At 42.8% G+C, this 26,389-nt stretch overlaps 1 protein-coding gene and 1 long non-coding RNA gene across 2 annotated transcripts; both read right to left on the bottom strand.

Annotated features, from left to right (window-relative positions):
• Positions 1 to 14,122: 14,122 nt before the first annotated feature.
• Positions 14,123 to 18,957, bottom strand: LOC120666050. Its single transcript, XM_039945840.1, has 5 exons — positions 18,811 to 18,957; positions 17,578 to 17,664; positions 16,010 to 17,464; positions 15,400 to 15,589; positions 14,123 to 15,084 (listed from the first exon to the last, which is right to left on the bottom strand). Exons 2-5 carry the CDS (start codon positions 17,590 to 17,592, stop codon positions 14,477 to 14,479), a joined length of 2,268 nt encoding a protein of 755 aa, XP_039801774.1. The 5' UTR covers positions 17,593 to 17,664; positions 18,811 to 18,957; the 3' UTR covers positions 14,123 to 14,476.
• Position 18,958: 1 nt separating this feature from the next.
• LOC120666051 lies at positions 18,959 to 19,690 on the bottom strand. Its single transcript, XR_005671525.1, has 3 exons — positions 19,402 to 19,690; positions 19,246 to 19,328; positions 18,959 to 19,096 (listed from the first exon to the last, which is right to left on the bottom strand). It is a non-coding gene; the product is annotated as an uncharacterized LOC120666051 (long non-coding RNA).
• Between the last annotated feature and the right edge of the window lie 6,699 nt (positions 19,691 to 26,389).

Genomic DNA, 26,389 nt, shown 5'->3' with positions numbered 1-26,389 from the left:
CTACACTCACCGGTTAAACCGATGCTGCATCGGTTGATTACGTCGGTCGATTGAGGTAGCCGTTGAAGTATAACAGAGAGTTGGAAAATGCACTCACCGGTTAAACCGGTGAAGACAAAAACGGGAGCATCGGCTTAACCAGTGATAGCGCTTTTTGTTAGCCTTTTTCCAACGGCTAGTTTGGGGTGTGTGGGCTATATATGCCACCCCACGGCTCATTTGAGAGTGCTGGAGACCAAGGAAGTATATAAGAGCCAAAGATCATCTCCAACCACCTTAGAGCTTCATTGTACATCATATAGGCTTAAGCACACTTGTGAGAGTGCTTAGTGCTTGTAATAGGGATTAGTTCTTGCGAGAGCTCCCTTGAGAGAAGTCTTGTTGCGGCAAGCAATCCTTGTGATCCGTCGTGTGACCCTCCGACTTGGTGTGGAGTGGCAATGACACTTTGTGCGGAGGAAGAGGAGACCCCCTCCTTGGTGGAGAAGCTCCGTAGTGGATTTCGGCTGGGTGATCGAGAGAGACGGTGGCGGTGCACGAGACTCGGTGTCTTGTGGGCACTTGCCTTTGCTTGCCGGCATCGCCTTGGTGGCGTAGTGCAAGATGGTGATCGGAAGAGCCTCGGTGTCCCGTGGACGTAGGCGTTTGTGCCGAACCACATTACATGACCGTGTCTACTCGGGAGTTTGCATCCCTCTTGCACTTACATCTTTACTTACCATATTACGTTTCCGCATTTACTTTATCATGCGTGCCTTTACTTTCCTAGTTAGTTTGTTTAGGATTGGCTATAGGTTGCAAGTATTTTGGGGTAAGTAGAGAGTAGCAAAGATAAACCTTAGTCATAACTAGCATGTATAGGACGTGTTAGGTTTATCTTATGCAAGTAGTTTGAGCCCTAGGTTAAAAAGCGATTAGCGATCCTATTCACCCCCTCCCCCTCTAGGGTCGGACACCCCGGTGATCCTTACAACGGGCTTCGGCGGACTGTGCTGATCAAACTCTTCTTTCTTTTCCTAGACTATGGGGCATTCGTTCATCCAACGGCCTTTGTTCTTGCCATGGATGTAGTACGGGGTTTTCTATCTTCGGTCGGTGTTGTCTCCGCGCCCGCGATTGGCATTGTTTCTTCAGTCGTACCTCCCTCCTCTATTGGCTGGAGGCCGGGAGTCGCAAGCTTCGTCCCCGGAGAGAGTGTTAACTGCCTTCGGGTTCTTCGTTTGGTCCGCTTGGTATGGCTTCGACCGGTCTCTTCTTTGGGCCCTATGCTCATTCATCTCCTTGATACTCCGCCTTTTGACTTTGTCTGATATGCAGTATTCCTGCATGATCTCGAAGAGTTTGTTGACGGTCTTCGGCTTGCAGCGCTCGAGGTATTCTCCGCACAGGCCCAGGTTCATCCCAAAGATTGCAGCATCAATGATACTCTACTCAGCCACCTCCGGAGCCCTCGCGCGAAGTCTGATGATGCGCTGAAGGTACTCTTGTAAGGTGGAGCTTCCCTACTTCATGTTGTGAAAGTCTCATGATGTGACTTCGTCGGGTTTCACCGCCCGAAAGATTAGACTCATAAAGATTGGTGTGTTGAGTTGGTACTTGAAGCTTTCTATGATATCAAAAACTGAATCTGAATTTACTGGTTGCACTTGAAGAAGATTCCAGCAGTTCAGTGCCAAAGGGCATTGAAAGAATAGGTGCTGAAGAGTTTCCTCACTGCCAGTGTTGCAGATTGCACAATCAAAAGTTGGCAATGCCATGTTCTTATGTTTAAGAATGTTCCTCGTACTTAGTCTATCTACCATCAAGAGCCAAAAGAAAACCTTATGTTTGTTTTGATAACAAGACTTCCATAACCACTTGAAGGATGGATGAATGTCTACATGACCCAAAGATGTCGATAAGCTTTCTGTGAGGAGAACTGAACTGATCCCCAAATGTAGGCCCACCAATCTGTTTCTGTTGTTAACTGAACACTAAAAACTCTATCCTCCAAGAGTAAGAACTGGTTGTAAGCTTCTTTTGAGAGGGGTAACTGAAACAAATGTTGTAAGGGCTCTGTATGAAAGGCTTGTCTGAAAGTCACTCTTTTATTTTTTTTTTAAAGGAGAAGAGTTCTAGAAGTGTTTGACTATGAACCTGTCCTCCCCAAGATCAGTCCAAAGGTAACAGGTTGTACCGTCTTGCAATGATACTGATGCCAAACCTTTAAAACTATCTAGAAGTTTCAAGTTGTCCCGCCACCAGAAAGATCCCTTCCTTATATGGCTAGGTAATCTCCCATTTTGATAATGTTTCTCCCAAACAAGTTGAACCCAAGGCGTATCAGCCTTATTAAAAAAACTTATGCAAGTTTTTGAGCAGCAAAGCCTCATTTTGTGTTCTGAGATTAATCACTCCTAATCCTCCTTCATTTTTTGGTAAACAAACAAAAGTCCAGGCTGCTTTAGGTGGTGCTTTAGCGTTTATGTTGGCTCCTCTCCATAAACAATGCTTTCTACATTTATCAATCTGCTTGATAACTGTCTTGGGTAGAAAGGAAAGTCTCCATTTGAAACATTGGCACTGCAGTAAAAACTGCATTTGTCATTTGTAACCTCCCTTCTTGTGAAAGAAACATAGAGATAGCCTGCAACCTTCTCTCACACTTAGAAACCAAAGGTAAGAAATCCTCAACCTTTGGTTTAGTAATTCCAAGAGGCAAACCAAGATAAGTGAAAGGAAGAGAGCCCTTTGCACAATTAAAGCTTGCAGCGTGCAAGTCCAATTTTTCTTCCTCCAGATTTATAGGAACCATCAAAGATTTATTGAAATTTACCTTCAAACCAGTAGCTAAAGTGAAGATGTTTAGAATTTCTTTCAAAATCTCTAATTGTGTGACACAACATTCCATAATGATGAGTGTGTCATCTGCATATTGTATCACTGGAAATGAGCTGTCTGAAGAACAAGGTATTGGCAGTCGAAGCAATCCTTGTGTTGAGGCTTTGTTGATTAGAGCTTGAAGAAAATCCGCTGCTAATGCGATAATATTATTTCAATTAGTTAGAATATTGTTAGCTAGTCCTGACTTGTTTGGATCCATAATAGCTAAATTTAGCTAGCTAGCAATAATTAGCTGGAGAGTCCAACCAGGGTCTTCCACGGATCCAGACTTTTCCGGACTTCACTACCACGTTCTGGAGGGCATAATAGTTGCTGTAAGGGATCCAAAGTCGTAGCCCGATGGATTTGACTAAAAAAAATTAGTACATGACGTTTGCTATGTTTATTTTACCGGCCGTCTCTTGCGACCGCCAGTGGAAAGCATCCCAAACGGAACTAAATTATTTGGCTAGTCTAATAAGATTTCTGCGCCCATTATATTGGTTGTTCTTTCTCGCACTACGAGTGATCATTAGCTTAGACCAAGAACTTTCTAACCTTCCTGTCAGCGCAGCAATGCAGCAATCAACAGCTGTCGTGTGGGGATGATGCTAAATTATAATTTTTTTTTCGAACAAGTCTAAGCCAAACTTATTAAGCTAAGCCACCCTTTTCAGAACCGCAAATGGGATGGGGATGGTTACGGTTCATTGGTCATATTAAGGTGATCTCTTCAAAATCCAACTTTACTCTTATATATTTAACTTAAATTTGTATAAGAGTAGAGCCCGACCTTTAAATTATTTAGGCTAAATTTTAAAACCCCTAAGTACGGTAGCATTAGCATTGCGCCAGTACATGCAAAAGTTCATTTTAATTTTCGATACTTCGTCCTATTGGTCATTTTGAAAAGTAATCATATCCCAGGTTACTTTACAAAAAAGCCCGTTGGCTTAGGAATAATTGCAACCAACATAAACACGGAGAAGTCACAGACTGGTGTGAGGGATCGGAGAGGAACCCAAAGTGTAAGAAACAAAATTTTGCAAAGGTTTCCAAAACATGTCAATATCGCTTCTCTACTAAAGATATATTTGAGCTACTATAATGACCATTGTACTTCTAGACTTTTACATTGTTTATCGGCAACCGTCACTGAACCTAATGTAAGAGTAGAACAACGATCCGCGAAAGTATTATTAGCACAAATGATTCAACCGAACCAAAAGAAACAATGATCTTTCATGTGTGCATAAATTGAATGTGCTGCTCATTAGCCAAAATTGAAATCCTAAATATCTACTATTATTCTCAAAAAAGGATAGGTACGATCTTCTAGCTCAAATTACTAGTTTACTACCCACATCAAAGTTTTGGATAGTAGTACAGCTTTTGTCACTACAGAATCCAGAGAAAACTACAGTAGTGTCTTTTTTTTCTTTTGTTTATTATTATTATTGCAATGGGGAAGCCGGCCTGGCCAAGGAAACAATGACAACTTATCGACATCAGCCCAGCTGGCATACTGTATGTATAATATACTGGTATATATTCGGATGATGTTATCATGGGACAAGTACGCAAGCATATTCAAAGCTAAAGCACCGGGTAAACCGGCTTGCTTTATATAACAATATCAAGTATAAAAGAAACAAATAGAGGACCAATGTATAGGATAGATGCATGCATGTTTAATCAAGATCTTAGAGGAGCAATATGTATAGGATAACATGTTAGTCAAGATCACACTCCACCCTATATGTAATAATGAATTCCATCCGGTTGGCAGCTACTGTAACATTTTATAGTTAAGGATCTACTACAAAGTTAGAATTCATTTAACAGTGTTGGCGCAGTTCTAGTCAACACACAAGCGCTAGAACGTGTGGATCACAACGATCAGATCACCAGCAAAATGCCACGGAGACCGGTCAGACCGGTCCTACCAACCGGTTAGACCAGTTAGAAGCAAGGACACCGCAAGACCTAAAACCCCAAGCTCGGGAAGGACCCCATCGGAGCTTGGAGATCTAAGGTTTTCTGGGAATCGGCAGGCCACCCAGGACATCATTGAACGCCGTAGAGACGAGAAAAGAACAGCAAGAGGTTGGAAAAGCTTTGAGTAAATTGTACATTGAATGATTTGATTGTGGTGGAAACCCTCAATCGGTTGTGGCCTTTATATTTATAGGTCAGGGAGGACGTACCCCTTCCAAATTGGGTTACAAAAGGACTCTAAATTATAGATCTTGCCTGGCTCAAACTAAACAGGCCTAGACCGGTCTGACCGGTCAGCCCAACTACTCAGACCAGTCGCCCTCGGTGTTTGCCAATTTTGACTGCCAACATATGCCCTCCAACCTTTTTGGTGAGCTTTGCAAGCCAAAAGGCAACAATCAGAAACTAGCTAGAAACATCATTTACACATAAAGTACAATGCTCAAAAAATAGTGATAAGGGCGATACTCATATATCGTCCATCTTCATCTTCAAGTATCTTGCAACACGCTGGGGTAGTATTTCTTCAAGTATCTTCCATTAAGAGTCCTTGGAAGACGTTCTGCTTGCAGCGTCTCCACCATATATGAATTCCCTTAGATAACTTTGACAATCTTATACAGACCTTACCAACTTGGCGACGACTTGCCGAACTTGTTACTCTTCATCCCAAGAGGTAGAATTGTCTACCAAACCAACTCACCAACCTGAAAAGATTTGCTTCTTACCTTCTTGTTGTAAGCTCTAGCTACCCAAAGCTTAACCTTCTCAATTTCCTTCAAAGCTTGCAACCGCTTGTCGCTCACCTCATCAATGTTATGACTTATTAAATCATGGTAACCAACAACGGAAAGATCATTTTGTTTAGCCAATCTATAAGCGTTCAGATTCACCTCAACATGTAAAACGGACTCTTGACTATATACAAGCTCAAAAGGATTAATCTTAGTAGCACCATGTCTAGATATACGATGAGTCCATAAAGCTTCAGATAAAACCTCATGCCACCTCCTAAGATTCTCTTCTATTTTCTTCTTGTTGATCTTTATCAAGATTTTATTACTTGACTCGGCTTGAGCAGAATATGGAGATGAATTGAGTATTTTAATCTTATAAGATTCGGCAAATTCACGTACCTCTTTAGAAATAAATGAAGAACCTTGATCTGTTGTCAAAGTCTGAGGAATACCAAATCTATGAATAATAAGTTCTGTAATAAACTCAATCACATCTCTATGTGTCATATTCTTCAAAGAAACCGCTTCAGTCCACTTAGTGAAATAATCTGTAGCAACCAATACGAAGTGATGCCCCTTTGAAGAAGGAGGATTAATTTGTCCAATAAAATCCAACCCACATCCTCTGAATGGCCATGGCTTGATAATATGATGTAATAACACAGCATGCACCAACTGTATATCACCAAACCGCTGATATTCTTCACACCCTTTGTAATATATAAAGCAATCCGCCATCATACTTGGCCAATAAAAATTGGCTCTCCTAAGTAACCACTTCATTTTAGGAGCCGATTGATGTGTACCACAGATGTGTTCATGAACTTCTCCCACAGTAATACGCGACTGATCAGAATCTAAACACTTGAGAAGCAAATCTTTGACAGTTCGACGATAAAGCTCACCGTTGATCAAAACATACTTAAATGCCAAACACCGAATATTTCTCTTTGCACCACGACCAGGATCCTTTAGACATGTTATGATAGGCACCCTCCAATCTCCGGTTTCGGCTGTAACCTTTGGATCAAAACTATTGATTGAATTACTAGTTTCAGCTGTCTCGCCGGTCAGATCGGTCTCCAGACCGGTCAGATCGGTCTCCAGACCGGTCAGACCGGTTGCTGCGACCGGTTGGACCAATTGGTCCAGAACCAGTGACTCGGCTCTTGCCGGCATCGACTTTCTCATGTTGAAATATATCTTCGTAACATTATAGCTAGATGCTTGTTGAGCCAGAGTATTAGCCTTTCTATTATCATCCCTTGGAATATGTTGAATCACAAATTCATCAAAGCAATAGATAATATCAATGCATCTATCAAGGAATACATTTAAAGACCCGATGTAACATTGCCATATCATAGATACTTGCTGCACCACCAGACGTGAATCTCCATAGGCTTCCACATGCCTTACACCCATGGATTGCAAAAATTTCAAGCCAAATAGAAGTGCTTCATATTCAACTTGAGTATTCATGCATTTCTCTTCCAATCGGTTTGAAAACTCAAAAATAGCACCATTTAGAGAAATAAGAACAGGATCAATTCCTTGACCATTATCACAAAATGATCCATCGAAATATAGCTTCCATGGTGCACAAGTAACATAGCCGACTTCCAAATCAAGCTCATCATTAATCCGATGTTCAATAATGAAATCCGCTATAATATGGCCTCTCATAGCTCTCAAAGATTCATAAGCCAAATCATACTCAACCAGCGCATAAGCCCACTTTCCGATTCTACCACTCAAAATCAGCTTTTGTAGCATATGCTTAATATATCGGCTTGACAAGTAACCATGCAAGTACTAGATAATAAATAATGCCTCAACATGGTACAATCATAGTTCAAATATAAGCAAAACTTCTCAATAAAAGTGTACCTCGTTTCGGCATTAATAAGTCTTCGGCTCACATATGTAACAATATACTCTTTGCCTTGGGTTTCTTGAGTCAAAACAGCACCAATAACTTTATCTTCCACAACCACATAAAGCCTAAAAGGCACCCCCCCCCTCCTAGGCATTTTAAGAACCTGTGGTGAAGATAAATACCTCTTGATCTTCTCAAAATTTTCTCGCTGTTCTGCCCCCAAATAAATTCGGTTTCATATTTTAACTGAAAAATAAGAGTAAAAATATCTATCTTTACAGACAAATTAGATATAAATCTTCTTAAGAAATTCACCTTACCCAAAAACTTCTGCAAGTCTTTCTTGCAGGTAGGAGCCTCAACTTTCTTCATGGCTTCAATTCCCTTAGAATCAATCTCTATGCCTTTCTCATGTATAATGAAACCCAATAATTTTTCAGCCGATACACCAAAAGCACATTTGAGTGGATTCATCTTTAAACCATACCGACGCATCCTTTCAAGAGCAAGCCTTAAATCAGCCAAATGATGATCCAAACTGGCCGATTTAATCACAATATCATCAATATAAACTTCCAATATAATACCAAGCAAATCATGGAAGATTAAGTTTATAACCCTTTGATAAGTAGCGCCACCATTCTTCAAACCAAAAGTCATAACAACCCACTCAAACAAACCAACAAAGCTGGGGCATCTAAAGGACATTTTAGATGTATCTTCTTTGGCCATAAATATTTGATTGTCACCTACGTTACCATCAGAAAAACTGATAACACAATGCTAGAAGCTTCATTGATCAATATATCGGTTATAGGCATAGGATATTCATCTTTGGGAGTAGCTTTATTAAGATCTCTAAAATAAATGCAAACTCTAATATTGCCCAAATCTTTCTTTTTAACGGGCAATATTAGAGATCCACTCCACATAACAACAAGACCGAATAAATCTAGCATTCAATAAACAATTAATTTCTTCTTTTATTCGATCATATATTATAGGATTAAATCGCCTAGCAGGTTGTTTATAAGGTCTAAAACAGGCCTTAATCGGCAGTCGATGCTCAACCAAATCACAACTCAAACCAGGCATCTCAGAGTATTCCCATGCAAAGCAATCAACATACTCTTTCAATAACTTTATTAAATCGGCTTTATAATCAGCTGATAAATTTGCATTTACAAAAAAGTCGGCCTAGGAACAGTACCATCGCCAATATCTACCTTTTCCAAAGGATCAACCGACATAAAATATTGGCCTAATTTATATACATCATCGAAGTCTGCAATGGCCTCGCACATATTGTTCATCCTCGCCCGATAGTGCCCAATGCGCTGCTGCAACCAATCTGCGTTGGACCGGTCTGACAAGTTAGGAACACCGGTCTGACCTGTCACATGCTCCAGTCTGATCGGTTGGCTCTTTATGGCTGACCTGATGCATCACAACAGTAAATGTAGTTGACTCTCCATTGGTTTTAGAATAGCAGAGACAAAGCCATCTTTGGTGCAGCTGATCAAGTCGTAATCTGTCAGATCCAGGCTCGATAAATACTTAATGTTATCACGTGCATCACCAAACTCTGAATCGGCGATTGCAATGAAAAAAGAGGTGTCACCTTGCACCACCTCAATTTCATCGCCGATCCACTGAATGAGAAATTGGTGCAAGGAAGATGGAGCACATTGATTGGCATGAATCCAATCACGTCCGAGTATCAAGTTGAAATTACCTTGCACCTCAGAGACGAAGAAGACCATCGGAATCGTCTTATGCCCTATGGTCAGCTCTATAGAAGCAACCCCTTTAGCACCAATGGGATCGCCTCCACCAATGCCGCTGACCGTCATGTTCGTCTTGATCAGCTCTTCATCCGTCCCACCAAGCTTCTTATACAAGGAATTGAGCATCAGATTTACAATTGCCCCACTATCCACAGGCATACGAGAAACTGGCTTCCATTGATATGCCCCCTCATGAAGAGAGCCTTCAAGTGATTATCAGACTCTTTGGGCTTCTGAAATATAGCCTCGCGCGGCCCAAAGTCTAGATGAGCAGTTTCCTCCTCCGAGATCACCAAGTATTCCTCAGAGAAGTGTACAATGTTGATCTTCATATTGTTGCGCTCAGGAGAAGCTTCATAATCCACCAACTCCTCATCATCCTGTGCTGGAGGAGCCTCTCATACCTCTGTTGCACTGGTAGCCGAAGTGGGTGCAGCTTCTTCGGTTTTCTGCTCTGCTGCAGACTCGACCGGTCTGACCGGCTGCTCTGAGCGGGCAGACCGGTCTGTCATACCGGTCAGACTGGTCGGCTGAGGCGGTCCGACCGGACCTGCTGGCTGGTCAACTGTTTTGACCTGCCACACCTTGCCCTGAGGGATCATGGGCCTGCCCTTCTCGAAGTGTTCATCCCTCAACCTCTCAGCTTCTTGCTCCTCTGCTCTTGGCGGTGCAGGCGCTGCAACCTCCTCTTTCAAGTATGTGTCAACCCCGGCGGGCACCACCTAGGCTGAGTATACTTGTCCTTATCCTTTTCCTTACAGTTATTGTTGCTAGCTTCATGGTCATTGGCCATCATAGGCTTTTAGGATGTACTGACCGATTTCCCAAAGATCATTGGCCCCTTTTGTGCATCTTGGATTTTTATTTCAACATCACCAACTTGCACAACATTGTCAGCTGGAGCCTTCCCAGAATCTATCTGCATTGGCTCATATTCGTCCTTCTCCTTGACGCGATATTCTTGGCGCGGAGGACGAAACTAGACCGATCTCTGCTGAGACCGGTATGACCGGTCTGATCAGTGTGGGGTTTGCCCCCTGACCAAATTGGTGATGCCCATATTGGTCATGCACCGGCCGTCGTAACCTATCAAACAAAGGTCCTCTAGAGCTCCCCTCGCCCTGGAACTGTGGCGGGCACGACATCGGGTAACATTGCATCCAAAACCCTCCATGCTCCCATGAAGGAAACTGAGAATCTGATGCTGGCGGCGCCCATGGCATAGTAGCACAGACCTACTGTGGAGGGAACAAAGTCGACACATCACCCCTGCGCTTGCTGGACTCCCCTTTAGGAGATGATGGCACACCTTGTCATGGAGGTGATCTTGGTCTCTTTTTTATCATCCGATCGTTTCGAACGGCCTTTGAGTACTTGTTCAGCAGCTGGCCAAAGGTAGGTTTTTGAATTGCAAGTCGCCCTTGCACCTTTGGCTGATTAGTCTTCCATGTACCCACTTCCAGATGCTTTGGCTTAAATGTCCGGGGCTGGCCACCAAGCCGGTCTGACCGGGAAGCGGATCTGGTCTGACCGGTTCGACCGGTGGTGACAACCGATCTGACCGGTCTTGCCTGACCAATAGACCGATCGCCTAAAGAAGAACCCTCTTGCCCCTTGGGCGTATGAGCTGTGACATTGATCCTCAGGGTCTTCTCACCATCAGGAGTCTTCTCTTGAACCACTTCCCTAACCAGAATCTTGTCGTTGACATTTATCGGCCTTTTGTCATCAATGACCACATTATTCTCTTTTACTCCTTCGGCTTGTTCCGGCCAAATAACCACCTTGGAGTTGTTCAGATCAATTGTATGAATAGGGAAAGGAGTTTTGTCAATCTTCATCTCAGGGAAGATCAATCGTCATTCATTTATGGCTGATTGTACCTGTCGACGAAACACATTACAATCATTAGTAGCGTGAGATGAAGAATTATGAATTTGCAATATGCACGCCGCTTTACCTCCTCAGGCGGTGGTATAACATGATTAATCTTAAGATGCCCAAGTCTCAATAATTCATCAAATATACGATCGCACTTGGACACATCAAAAGTAAACTTCATCTCTTCCTGCCGATTCTTTTGAGTCGGCTTGAGAGATGGAGCAAGAACATGGTTTGACCATTGTTGGCCAAACAAACTCAGTAGTGTACACCTCCTTCTCCTTATCATCCGATGAATCAGAATCACGTTCAACAACATAAGTATTAGAACGATGAGGCTTATTGGTGTTTTTTTTCTCTTCTAAACCTACACTCTTGACCCAAAGCCCTTACCTGAAGTTGATTTAGAGAATAATGATCCATCCCATCAATTTTTCTCTAAAATGTGAACCCAAACTAGCAAGAGCTAAATCGACCAAATCTTTTTCAGAAAGCAACAAATTAAAGGATTGGTTTTTAATATCTTTAAATCTTTTAAAATAATCATGGATAGATTCAACTCTACCCTGTTGGACCAATGTCAAATCTATCAACTTAGCTTCATTATCCCTATTATAAAAGTTATCATGAAACTTTTGCTCTAATTCGTTCCAAGAGTGGACCGAATTCGGGGGTAATGAAGAAAACTAAGAAAAAGTTGTTCCAGTTAAAGACAACAAAAACAAGCGAACGCACAAAGAGTTACTAGAACCAGCTTCCCCAAGTTGAGCTACATATTTGCTAATGTGTTCCCAAGTGGATCTGTTATCATCACCGCTAAATTTCACAAAATCGGGAACACACCAACAAGCAGGGTAAGGAACCAAATCAAAACTATCAGAATATGACCTTTCATATAGCCGAGTCCTACCCATATCTAAATCAAATTTACATTTGAACATTTTGGCCAGATCTTCTTTCATCCTAGCAAGATCGGCCTCATAATTACCAGTAGATGTTTGGCCGCTAGCATTTCAACGATGCGTAATAGGATCAGTAGTGGACATTGTTTGTGTAGCACAATGAGGATTAGTCTTAATCAAATAATCCCAAACATCCTGAGGTAAAGCTGGAGGAAAAGGAGGTTTGCCGTATGACAATGTATTATACGATGGCTCGAAATTCACCAACTCATCTATTCAGCTAGTGGCAGCCGAAGAGGGAAGCGGCACGAGCTGTGGTTGGGTCGCTGAGCCCATCACCAGTGCACTGGTCTGATCGGTCTGACTGGTACAGCCACCGAGGCAGCGGTCTGACCGGCCACAGGAGCCGATCTGACCGGTTCGGCCGTTGTGGGCCGAACTGAGCCTGGTGCCGACTGCCCTACGTAGTAATTCGGCGGCATACCATATCCTGGTGTAGTTGTTTGCGTGGCCGAAGAACTAGCATTAAGGGTTTTCGTGGAATAATTATAATCTACTTTCTTACCCTTATCATGGAGTCATTGATTCATATCAAGAAGTAATTCCTGAGTAAGCTTTTGCGACTGATCGAATCTATTCCCGAGAGCATCTATACTTGCTTAAGGAAGATGTAGTAGTAGATGGGTTCGGCGGTGTAAACGTTGGCATGACGAATTGCTCCTTCTCGATGATGCCTTGCCGAGTCTTCCCATAACATGCAAGAAATCTCTTTGTGTCCTCTTCTTGCTCCTTCTTGAGCTAGGCCTCAAATTGCTTCCTCCTTCTCGACGACGTTTGTAGCATCAACCTTGGTAGGATTCACTTTATCACCGGCCATAGCAGCCGATGGATGTTTATCCTTCCTCAGCGGAGTCGCCAAAAAGTATGTTGACGCAGTTCTGATCAACACACAAGCGCTAGAACGCGCGGCTCGCAACGATCAGATCACCAGTTGGAAGAAGAGACACCGCAAGACCTAATACCCCAAGCTCGGGAGGGACCTCGTCGGAGCTTGGAGATCTAGAGTTTTTCTAGAATTGGTAGGCCACCCAGGACGCCCTTGAACGCCGTAGAGACAAGCAAAGAACATCAAGAGGTTGGAAAAGCTAGGATTTGAGTAAATTGTAGATTGAATGATTCGATTATGGTAGAAACCCTCAATCGGTCGTGGCCTTTATATTTATAGGCCAGAGAGAATGTACCCCTTTCAAGTTGGGTTACAAAAGTGCTTTAAATTACAAATCTTGCCCGACACGGACTAAACAGATCTAGACCGGTCTGACCAGTCAGCCCAATCGGTAGACCGGTATTTTAGCCGCCAACAAACTGACAAATAAATAAAGGTCCGGCCCCTATTTCAAATGCAATGCGCCACACAGGCAACTGCAAAAGGACAATCGTCAAAGCCAAGCCGCCACACAGTCGTCAACCCCACATTCTTAAGTACTAATTAATTCCTGGCTTATTGATTGACACTAATTTTGTTCTCATCTGCACAAACTTTTGGTGTTTGCGTGGTAATTAAAGTTATATTGTTACTACAAATGAATTAGGGTTCCAATTTTAGTTGTAGTGTTAGTGCTCAATTTTAGTTCTGGTGTTAGTGCAAAGGATTTTTGTTTATTTTTTCCATTATAATTTAATTGAATTTATATTGTTAATAAAATTAAATTAGAGTTTGATTACTTTAGAGTTAATTTATCTACAGTTGTGAATGAGATTTCAATTTAGATTTCTTGTTGGTTTAATAATTTATATTTTCTTTTAGTTCAATTACATTTCATAATGGCTTAATTTATATTTCCTTTTAGTACTTCAGTTGATGTTCAATTATTGCATTTCACTGTTTTAGTTAAGCTTTTTTTACACAACTAAGCAATCATTTGTTGTTTTTTTAATAAAGTCAATTACTTAGTGTTTTTTTGCTAAATTTACATTTGTAAGAATAAAACATCGATTCACACGAAAGTATTACAAGATCGGATCAGATTAGTACAAAATGATGCAACCGAACGAAGAAAACAATGATCTTTCATGTGTGCATAAATTGAATGTGCTGCTCATTAGCAAAAATTGAATCCTAAATATTTACTATTATCCTCAGAAAGGATAGGTATGATCTAGCTCAAATTGCTAGTTTACTACACACATCAAAGTGTTGGATAGTACAGCTTTTGTCACTACAGAATCCAGAAATAACTACAGTAGTGTCTTTTGGCATGTAGATTATGCTCTCCAGTGTAATGACATATGATACATGGCTCCTATCTCAAACCAGAAGAAAAATGCAGCATATGTGCACTTGATAAAGCCGTTACAGACTTCAGCATAATCTGCTTGAAGTTTGGGCAAACCCTATGTTGCCCCATTGCAAAGTTCTTAGTTGGGTCCTCATGAAACTACCAACCCTTTCAGTAGTAAGTCCACTATGATTTCTTCCAAGAGGTCCCCATACAACATCCTGGCTATCTGCTTCCCCACCATATTGATGTCGTTGCCTACTTCTAGCCAGTTTGTATCAAGAACCATATCATCAGGATGCCCTGTAACACAATCTTCCCGCTGCCTAACAATTGTCTGCCAAACCTTCTCAACAGGCCCTTCAGGGCCCCAAAGAGGCACGCCGTGTCTACTATGCTGCACCCATGGGTGCACATCAACACATGGTGCAAGAATCTCAGAAAGGATTGAATTCACAAGGTCAAACAGAAGCCTCCTCTCAGGTTTTGCCCATGTGGCGATTTTGTTGTACTTCCTCTCAAGCCTATCAAAGACATGAGGGCCAACAGGGCAACCAGGCGAATACCGTGACTTGCAGATGAGCTGCCAGTCAGCAATTATGATACCAGAGCATATGAGTATGTCAAGGAGATACGAGAAGTCCCTGTCTTCCTCAACCTGAAATGCTTCCAAAGATTGGTAAGCAGAATGGTCTTCATCATCACTAGACATGGAAACATCAGGTTCATCATAATTTTGATGGTCATCTCCTTGTTTCTCTACACCAAAGGAAATGAGAGATGCTTCTGTTAAGAAAACCATGAAGTTGAAAATTTCTAAAGAATTGGTTTGAGGACCTTTGTCAACATACTTCTACATGGCAATTCATTTTAAGAATGTTTCATTTTAGTGTCAGTTTACAGATTGGACCCAAACAAGCACTATCAAAATATTCTAGTTGCTTACAGTGATCAGCTATGGTGCAAACAATTACAACCTTCGATTCTGAAATTATTTGACCTTAAAAGCATAAATAAGTTCAGTGCAGCTTTTTCCTTTGTTTTACTGGGAAAGGTCAAGTTTGTCTCACTTACTAGCCATCTCTTGCAAATCATAGTTGAAACATCCTGAAAAACAACTATCTTCATCAGTTGGAGGCTCAAGGATGGACACGGGGCTCGGTTGCTCAACCTCTTTTAAGCCTTTGCAAGACTTGGGACCATCAGTATCATCCGAAACAGATATTGATTCAAAATCATGACAATGGAAAGGCAATCTTGTCACCTAAAACACACGAACAAACATTTGGATGAGTATACAGCGCATACTTCAAATTTAACATGAGTACAATAATCTATGCCCTCAATAGATCAGAACTGCACATGCCTTCACAAAAAAACATCGCCAACTACTTTCCAACATTTAAAAAAAAAGCAAAAAAAAGGCATCTTACTACTTTTGTATTGTACACATCAGCTTCAGAACTAATAAAAGAGCAAAGCATGAAAACTTACTACCTCTAAAAACCTATCAGAACACTAAACACATCTACAGACTGAAAAGTGTAAGATTTGCATGTAAATATATACTAGATGATTTTAATTCCTAATGGTAACCATAATTTAGGGAGCATACAAGTAAACTATCATCAGGTAAACTCCTTTCTTTTTGGTTCTTTAAATTCATGGACGCAAGGACACATACCCGTTGCTTCCTAGAAAACTGCAAGTTGAACCCTGAAGCTTCAGATTCAGCTCGTTGTTGCACTAAACCTTCATCTGTTGTGAATAATACTTTCTCATTTGAGCAATCAGGACTAGAAAAGTTATCTGCCATCAGATTTTGGAAACAGGAAGCATTCCTCAAGTTAACTTCACGGCCATTGCCAATTTCCTTGCACAGTCTTGGTTTATCCTGGAAAGAATGAAACTGACATTTGCCATTGTTGTAACTATTGGATATATTTGGATTATTTTTACCCTGAGAGGAGCCTTCCAAGCAAGAATTCCTGTCCATTGAGCTTCGGACAGACAGCAGAGGTGCATGCTTTGGTAAAACTATAAAGCATCCATCCTTGCTATGACCATTGTCGTGGTCAATCTTATTGCGTCGAAGCAGAGAATGTGAGTTCGAATTTAGCTTCAGTCTTTCAGAGTCAGATAAAGCAAACATTTCAGCAAGAGTTTTTGAACCAACAGCTGATTCTGCATGCCTGCGTATTTTTGACAGCGTGCTGTCTGATGACGACCTATTACTGTTAGTTTGCCTAAAGCTATCATTATCACAAGAATACCTCTGAGATGATCCAGAACAGCTCACGTCAGTATTGCTAAACTGATGAAATGATGCTTCCTGTCCAATTTGCAGTGGATCAGTGGAGTCACTAGCCAAGAATCTTTCTTTTCTAATTCTAGGTGCATTAATATCTTCAGTACCTAACAGATGTTGCTGAACTCTTCCATTCTCCATGACAGGATACTCAGATTGCATATGTTTCATGCCTCTCCTGCAGTTCATATTAACAGGAGAAAGGTATGGAATGGAAAAAACTTTTTCTGGATGATGGCCTTTTTCCAGGCATGGCTCCAAAACAACAATGCTGTTGAAATCTTCGCTTTTTGCTCTTGACAGAAGTCTGAGATTGCTGAGCGAAGAATTGGCTAAACCCACAGGGTACGTCCTGCAAACACTTGATGTATCTCTCTCATACTGATAATTTGCATAATAGTTCATGTCATGAGGGCGCTTCTCAAATAAAGGATTATTTATTTCCACTGAGTTCAAGTGAATCAAGCCATCTGTACACTCCACATGACAATCATGTGTATCATCTCTACAGAGAGTTTTTGATGGCATAAGCTTTTTTAATCTTAGCGCCCTTTGTTTCAAGCTTGGCAAGCCTTTCGGGAAATGATGGGACCTCTCTCTTGTAACAGCCTCTGGTGGCTCCTCTGACACTTCAAAGACATCCTTAAATTCTTGAGGCCAACTATGCACCACGCTAGAAGGTGGTAGCACCTCAATTCCCATAAGTTTTGCAATCACACTAGGTGATGAACGCCTTTGCTCTAGTTCATTAAATACATCCTTTCCAACAAGTACTTTTGTTTGACAGCTGCTAGTTTTTCGTGGCCTGCACTCCATGTATCTGGTGCCAAGCTACACAAATTTGATTAAAAAAAATTGGCACCCACAGATTCATCAGTGCTAAGTTTAGAAAATACAGGTATTGAAATCACTGCGATTGTAATTAAAAGAAGCAAGGAACTAACTGGAATTTGTTCCATCTTGAAGTATCATATACTGAGGATCAACTTTGACTAAAGATTGCTACATCAGCTGCAGGAAGAGCTTGGCACCTGCGTATATAAATGGAAAAATCTGTTGTGTTGGAAAACATATGCTGATGAAAAGATATAAAGAATACATACACATGATGGAGGAAGACTTAACACAAAAGCGTCATTATCAGTCATATTAGTACAACATAACTCAATTATGCATGTTGTGATTAAACTGGCATAAAAACTGACACTAGTCCTGCTGAGTTCCATCCAGCAATTGCATAGCTTGTTACGTTGGTCAGACCCCAAAAGATAAACACAGAGGTCACCTAATTCAAGTTTTCCTATCAGGCTACGATATTTTCACAGAGAACAAAGAATTTATCCACCAAATGCTTCACTGTAAACAAATATCCCACCCCAACTCACCACGAAAATTTGGATCATCCAAAACAGAACAATAAACCTCTTCATCCTCCCTAACCGTTTGACTCCATATCTAGATCAATGAGCTGAGCTGCTGAGCATGACGGCGAAGCCATGCCTAAGAACTCCACAACAAAACCTCCTCCCTCACATCCAGGGTCGCTAGGTGAGTAACCCCAGCACAAGGCTTTACTGAACGGAATGGAATGGATGGATGGCTAGAAAACCAAGCGTTCTGAGCAATAGAGGCTGGTAGATCTTTAGATGGCAGGTACGCCCAGTTTCTGGTCCAGCGCAATTTAACAAAACGATACCGCAGGGGAAGAAATTAGGCCCTGTTTGTTTCCGCTTTTCTAGACCTCGCTTTTCTGAGAATCAAGATTCTGAGATAAGCCAGCTGTCTGGAGAATCGGCTGTCTGGATAAGCCGGGCGTTTGGCAATCCTGGTTATTTTGAGTCGATTCTCTGAGCTGAGTGGTAAAATATCTAAAATGCCCCTAAGGCTGATGATATCGCATTTTTCTGGTGAATACGAGGAGAATTCAATAATTCTTATATTTTTTTAAGTATCTTTACTACATAATTATATTACTATTAGATCAAATAGATTAATATCACAAATATAACAAAAGATGTACCAGCACACATTTCGCCACAATCTTTCCTAACTTTTCCATCTATAAATACAGGGGCTATTATTCCAAAATTTTGTTATAGCAACTACAAGTATCTCAAAGAAAAAAATCATGAGCAGCATCTATATAGCAAAACATGCAAAAGTAGCCAATAATATACTCATTCAATTCAGGCTTGGTCGCTGCTCTGTCGAGCGCCGGTCGGGGTGGAGGGCAGGGCGCCGGTCGCTGCACTGGTGGGAAGGCTTGCAGGGGCGCCGTCGCAGATCAATCAGGGGATGCAGGGGCGCCGGTCCCTGCTTCCGTCGGGGGGTCCTGCAGGGGGGGCGGCGAGATCCGGGAGGGAGGCTGCAGGGCGTCAGGCGCTGCTTCCGTCGGGGGGCCTTGCAGGGCGCCGGCGCAGCTCCTACGCGAGGAGGGTGGGGGCGCCGGCGCAGATCAATAAACTGACGCCAGCAACAAACATCAACTCCAGGAAGCACTCCACATTTCAGCGTTTTTAATGCCACATTCTCAGGAAAGGGGCATCAGAAAGTGAAGAAAAGAAAAAAGGCATGAACCCTGCATAAAGGGAGACATAAAGCGGTGATTGTACTTTTTCGGGCGCAGGGATTCCGATGTCCCTTTCCACCGAATCCGCTCCCGATGGACGCCGCCGTGCACGAAGAATGCCACCACCTGGAGCCAGATTAAGTTTGAGCTACGGTCTCTAAGCAGGCTTCAAACTAACATTTGCAAGAGGGGCTCCCACCTCACGGCCGGCAAGCCCCTCCCACCCGCTAGAGGGGCAGCAAACCGGCGAAGCGAAGCCGCTACCAAATCAGCAAACCGCCGCCGCCGCTCCCAGAGAAAACAGCGACGACCTCCGCCGGTCCGAGCCCGTACTGACAATAGACGCGCAATGCGGCCGAGATCCCCGGCGGCAGCGGGGCGGCTCCCCCTCTCCAAATTTTTTTCACCTTTTATTATTGGAGTTGGTATGGATGGATTCGGGAGGGAAGAAGGAGGTGGGAGAGGGAGGAAGAGGAACAAGACGAGCGCTGAACACAGCAACGGCCCGGGGACCCCGGGCCCAGGAGGCCACCTCGCCGGGCCCACCCTGCTGCCCACCACGCGGCCGCCGCGCCCCGTCACTGCGCACTGGGGCCCGGAGGAGCGGCCCCGTTGCACGTTGGCGGAGTTAATCGGCGGCGTTAAATGAACTAATTAATTGCGGGCTCCAGGCCTCCTCGTACGCCCACCCGCGCCGCGTACACAGATCGCTGTATTTACTCACTGACATTTGGGGCCCGCCGTCCAAACGCCACTCCCAGGACGCCACGTGTGCGCGCGGTGGGGCGGTCCGCGTGCGCGTACCGTCTCGGGGCGCTGCCGGGTCTTCCGTGCTGTGTGCGGGCACGGCTCCCTCCATTCGATTCCCTATCATACCTATCTCACATGATTCTCGAGAAAAAAATCTTACATGCATAAAATACTAAACGAAGTTTATTTGCAAAAATTTTCACGAATGGGTATAATTTTTCACGACGAATCTAATGATAGTAATTAATCGATGATTGGCTACAGTGATGCTACAGTAACCATCCTCTAAACGTGCGGTCAAATGCCTCATTAGGTTCGTCTCGCGAAGTAGCGCAGGGTTATGGAGTTAATTTTATAAATTACCTTTATTTAGTACCTCTAATTATTAATCAAAATTTTTGTGCTACTTCCAAACCAAACAGGGCCCGAGCTACGTGTGATGAGAAAGAAAAAACACATGCTTCGCTTGGGCTTGGGCGGCGGCTAGGCTAGTTGATAACGGCCCATTTGGTTTGAAGTAGCACGAGTAACACAAAAATTTTGACTAATAATTAGAGGTACTTTATGGCTAATCATGCACTAATTAGGCTCAAAAGATTCATCTCGCCGTGTACATCCAAACTGTGCAGTTAGTTTTATTGTTTAACTACATTTAGTACTTCATACACGTGTCCAAAGAGAGAGGCACAAATTTCGAGGTGAAAATTTTTTGGGAACTAAACGCGCCCTTAGCATCCGGCCGTCCGCAAGAGCCGAGAAGCAATACGCGACTTGTCGTACAGGAGCCCAAACTAGCGTCTTCCACCAGCCACTGCACGCGCACACGCGACTAGCGACTCAACCCTAAACCCTCTTGTTCGTGGCGGCGAGCCGGCGACGCGGAGTCGTGAACGGCGGACCGGCAAGCGGACACGACGCGCTCGCGCCTGCGACCTCCGCGACAGCGTGACTCCCTTGTTCGACTGTATCATTCCGGTTTCTAAACTCGTAAATCGATCATTTAGGTCCTCAAACATGTTTGGTTGTGTCATTTCGGTCTCTAAACTTATAAACCATCTGTTTAGATTCTCAAACTTGGCCAGTCGTGTCATTCCGGTCCCAAATTTTGGTTTTGAGTCCCATCTAAATCCAAACCGGACGATCTAAAATCTCTATATATCAAAAAGTAATTTATAACTTTTTCATACGAACTCGAATGAAGATAAACTTTATATCAAAATTGTATCTCTCGTCGTGATCTACAACTTTGCAGTTGAAAAGTTTTTGAATTAAAATTGTTTAGAGTCCCAAAATTTAATTTTAACTTTTAAATTTCAAAATCTATAAACTTACAACAATATCTTGAGACCCTAAACAGTTTTAATTCAAAAATATTTCAACTATAAAATTGTAGATTACGTCGAGGGCTACTATTTTGATATAAAGTTTATCTTCATTCAAGTTTATATGAAAAAGTTATGAATTATTTTTTGATATATAGATTTTAGATCGCCTTGTTTTGACCCATATGAGACTCAAAATTAAGTTTAGGGGCCGGAATGACATAATTGAACAAATTTGAGGATGTAAACGTTTGATTTTCTAGTTTAGAGACCGGGATGACACAGTGAAACAAGTTTATGGATCGAGATGACACAGATGGATAAGTTTGAGGACCTGTCACGGTCGATTTGTGAGTTTAGGGACTGGGATGACACAACGACATAAGTTTAGGGACCGGTGATGGACTTTACTCTTGATACAATCATCAATGACTTCGCATCAAGAAATGTTGCAAGAATTTTTAAGGTAATTTCATATGTATGAATTATTTCATATGGATATTGCTTTACATACACAATTAAATATTGATCAGTAACTTTATATATATATATTTACATTTAGTATTGTCAACGGCATGTATGTACAAGGGCCCCTGATTTTAGTTGCGCCCCAGGCCTCAAAAAACTCAGGACCGGCCCTGATAATATTTGACTAAGAGATGGCTGAGAATCTACGTGAAGCAAGTGAGAAGGCGACGGGCAACTCACGAACCGCCCGCTTAAACCGGCGAAGTCATCCTGTCTTGCTGCTATTGGCTGAGGGAGTGAGGTCCACACTATCATGATGACGTGTGTCCCAGCCGATGATAGGCGGAGCTATTAGGAGGCATTTAGTTTTCAAAAAAATTTGTGCAGTATCCGTCACATCAAACTTTTGGACATACATAGAGCATTAAATACAGTTGAAAAAATAACTAATTACATAGTCTAACTGATTTCTACGAGATGAATCTAATGACTCTAATTAATCTATGATTGGACATTAATTGTCAAATAACAATGAAATATGCTACAGTAGCCAAACCCAAACTTTTTCACCAACTAAACACCCCTTAACCATGCTCTTATATAATATTTGTCTAGTCTCACCTTGCCTTATTTCATCCTTATTAACAGATTCTCCTCTCGCCATGAACCGTCAAAGTCAAGCCGTTTACTTTGCACCTTCGGAGCAACTCCTATATCCTACTTGTTCCCGGAATGAAGACAAAACCTTTTTTTTTTCTTTTGTGTTAGGTAAAAGTCCATTTTTGACCATTTGACTATCACCTAAGTTCAATTAGGATCATCTAACTCTAATCGGGTAACCATCAAATATCAAAACCGTTTATATATAGGCATCTGGCTATTTTGAAGCGTAGTTTGGCTGATCTGTACAACACGTGGCAGTAGGGGCCATATGTCATTTCCTTTTCCTCTCTTCTATGTAATATGGCCAGTCAAAATCGCAACGGCCGATTGACCACCGTGTTCCCGCCAGCGGAGTTGTATGGCAGTGGGGAGTTGCACCTACAGCATCTGCGCAATGAGGCAAGTTCAAAGATGGGTGATGTGTATGAGAGGCAACGGTCGAGCATGCCCGGCAGTGAGGGGAGGGTTCTGGCTGGCGGCGACCTCCATGGATGAGCGCGGAAATTAGCGGACCATGGTGGAACGTGGAGGTAGGGATGTAAATGGTATAGATATTTTCCGATCGAATTAGATCCGGTTTGGAAGGGTTTTTATCCATTTGTATCCGATTCTGAATATTCAATATCCATAACCGATCTGTATCCGGATACTAAAAGTTACATTTTTCATATATCAATATCTATTACAATCTTATCCACAAAACTAACACTATCCGTATTTGAACAAAATATGAAAACAAATACGATATCAATAATATCCGTCCGTATTCGATCCATTTATATCCCTATATGGAGGGCATGAGCTTTAGGAGTTCTCTTACATTCAATTTGAGTTGTTGGACATGAAAAATAGGAGCCAGAGGTGGGAATTTTCCTCCGGGCGGATCTCGGGCTCACTGGCGCCAATGGCAAATGGAGAGCTTCGATTCCCGAATGGGAATGGGTCGGAGTTCATCAAGAGCAGGTTGGGGAGGCAGCAGGAAGGGTGGAGGAGGGTTGGGAGAGGGGGGTTTGAGTTTGGTGGTGTGGGATGGCGAGAAGGTCTGATGGTGGCTCGGCTCTGCTCGTGCTCGTGGCGAGAGGTAGAAGAAAAGAGGGGACGAGTAGGAGAATTGGAAGGGGAGAATAGATTGGGACATGGAGGGCCCGATTCTCATAAGTCGTGTCACAGTCTCTTAGCCGATGAGCTGCCACCACATGCCTCCGCCCGTCCGTGCTAGCGCCTCCTGGGGAAGAGAAAGAGGAAGGAGAGAAAGAGAGAAAAATAGAGAATGGTAAGAGAGAAAAGAGAAAATGAGTTGTCATATGGCCTATTACTGTATATCATCCGAAATTACCCTTCAAATAGCCGGATGGCCAAATATGAATAGTTTTGATAGTTTGATGGTCATGAATATCTGGTTTTTGGAGTTGGATGATCAAAATCGAGCTCAGGTGATAATTGGATGGTCAAAAAGACTTCTTTGTGTTATTGCAATAGGAAACTTGGAAGGGAGCAATGGCAACTTATCAACATCAGCCCAGCTTGCAAGGCATACTGTATGTATATACTAGTATATATCCAGATGATGCTAACAGTGGAAAAGTATGCAACCATATTCAGAGCTAAAACCGGGTAAACCGGCTTGCTTTATATCGCAATGTCATCTAGTCTGGTATTTACAAAATAGAGGAGCAATGTATAGGATGCATGTTTAGTCAATATCTCAAGCCACCCCTATGTAATAATGAATTCCATCTAGTGGGATTGTGGGAAGCTAAATACTCCTTTTCCAAATTGTTCTTTCTAACTCTAATTTGACCACTCATCTGATTCATTTGTACAAACATAGTCAAACTTAAGTCATTCTTGAAGAAGTGATATTTTGCATAAATGTTTGAATAAGACGAGTGGTTAAATTTGGGATCAGAAACTCAGACGAATTATAATTTGAAATGGATGGAGTATTTTATAATTGAGGGATCTACTACAAAGTCAGAAGTCATTTAACTGAAAATATAGGCCCGGACCCTAACATTCCATGAAAAGAAATCCAGAAAAATCCACTGAGCAATGACCCTCAAAGGTCCACATACAGGCAATTGAAATCGGACAATCAAAGCCACATCACGACAGTCAATCCTGCATGCTTGCCAATTTTAATAGAAATGTCATAGGAGTGTAATTAGTATTAAATATTATGCCACATTAGTAAATTTGTTGATATGGTAAAGTCATTTATGAGAAGAGATGAGAGAGTTTCATAAAATGTGAAAAAAATATCATCACCATGACACTTCACGACATAATTATCAAATTCCTAATTTTGATATCATGCGATGTTATTCTAACCGCTAATAATTAATTCTAGGCATACTAATTGACTCCCGGCAAAATAGCCCCGTCGTCTCTTGCCCTTGCATACCCTGCAGTAGACACCAGTCTGTTTTTGTTCTCCTCTGCACAAAGTTCTGATGCTTGCGCGGTAAAGTCGGATCTCGTCAGAATCTTTCGCTGACCACAGCAGAGCAACCTGAGGCATGCTAGGCAACGCGAGGAATAGTAATATTTGACCACTAATTACAGTGTCAAATAAAATCAGTTTACAAAATCAACTTCAGAAGCTCTGCACTAGTGGCCCTGAAGAATCTAATGAGGCTTTTGAACGCACGATTAGAGAATGGTTACTGTAGCATCACTGTAGTAATCATTGATTAATTATCGTCATTAGATTCGTCGCGAAAAATTACACTAATCTCTGAAAAAAATTTACAAATAAACTTCATTTAGTGCACCATACATGCGAGATTTTTTTTTCGAAAAACATGCGCGCTAGAATTTGTAGAATGCCAAAGAGGATGTCTTGAGTAGAAAGGTGGCCCATAAAAAACAAAAACAAGCACAGTGCGTGGGCAGCGTGCAGGCAAGACAAACGCAAAAGGCTCCTGGCCTCCTCGATTCGCGCCGCCCGTGTGTGCTTGCGTCCAAGTTTTTGAGCTGTCACAGTGGAGTTTGAAATGGCCTTGGTTCGTAACTTTTTGTGGTGATGCTATCTCGGAGCTTAGCGAAAAGTGTACAGTGGCTGTAGATGAAATTGGCGCCAAGGATTTTTTTTATCAAACCGTACCTGTATTAAGTTAAGGAAACAGTACAAAGGCCTTACAAATACAGATAGAGTGACGTAGGATACAGAGGACAGCAGTACCACCAAATTTACACGGAGGACCCTGACAAACAAGAAAATTACAAACAAGTCCCTAGGACCTCCACGCACTGAAGCCGGAAGGAGCCGACAACCACCGCCGCCGGACCACCCGACGCCGTAGCCATCACCCCCAGGTCGAAAGGAGCTCCATCGCCGCCTGGTTTTGAGAGGAATCACAGAAGACACTCGCCGTAGACGAGATGAAGGCAACGCCGAAGATCCATCGGTCCGGGGCACGTCCCAAGCCCGACAACCTTGGAGTAGAACTCGCCGGCAATGACCGAAGCCGCCGTGGGAAGATCGAGTCCGCTCCACTCTCCAAGCTTGCACAGACCCCGAGCTGCCACTCTGCCCACCAAACAAAAGGCCAACAAGCTCACCTTCCCACGGGCCGACGAGCCGCCGGCGAAGACCTCCTGTACAAAAGCTCCACAGCGGGAGCACCACCTCCACGAGCTCGCTGATGATGCCGAAGAGAAACGCCAAAGGGGCGAGGAAGAGCTCGAGAGGACTTATTCCCACGGGGCGCCACCGCCGCCGCCCGCCGGAGACGCTAGGAACCCTAACCCTAGATACCCTAGGACCTAAACTACTACCTACCCTACCCCCGCCGAGAGAAGCCGTCTCCGCCACCTCGCGATGCCCCGCGGGCCATCGGAGGCGGAGGAGACCGCCGTCTCCGCCGATGCGACGAGATTGCCTTTTTTTCCCCTCTGTCAACTAGCGGGACGAGAGCCTTCAAGAGGAAGCTAATTGGCGCCAAGGATTGGGGAGAGAGGAGGATTTGTTTTTGGCACCCT

This window comes from Panicum virgatum, chromosome 3N (assembly GCF_016808335.1).
Source record: "Panicum virgatum strain AP13 chromosome 3N, P.virgatum_v5, whole genome shotgun sequence".
NCBI classification, from domain to species: Eukaryota; Viridiplantae; Streptophyta; class Magnoliopsida; order Poales; family Poaceae; genus Panicum; species Panicum virgatum.
This window is presented reverse-complemented; position numbering and strand designations above follow the sequence as displayed.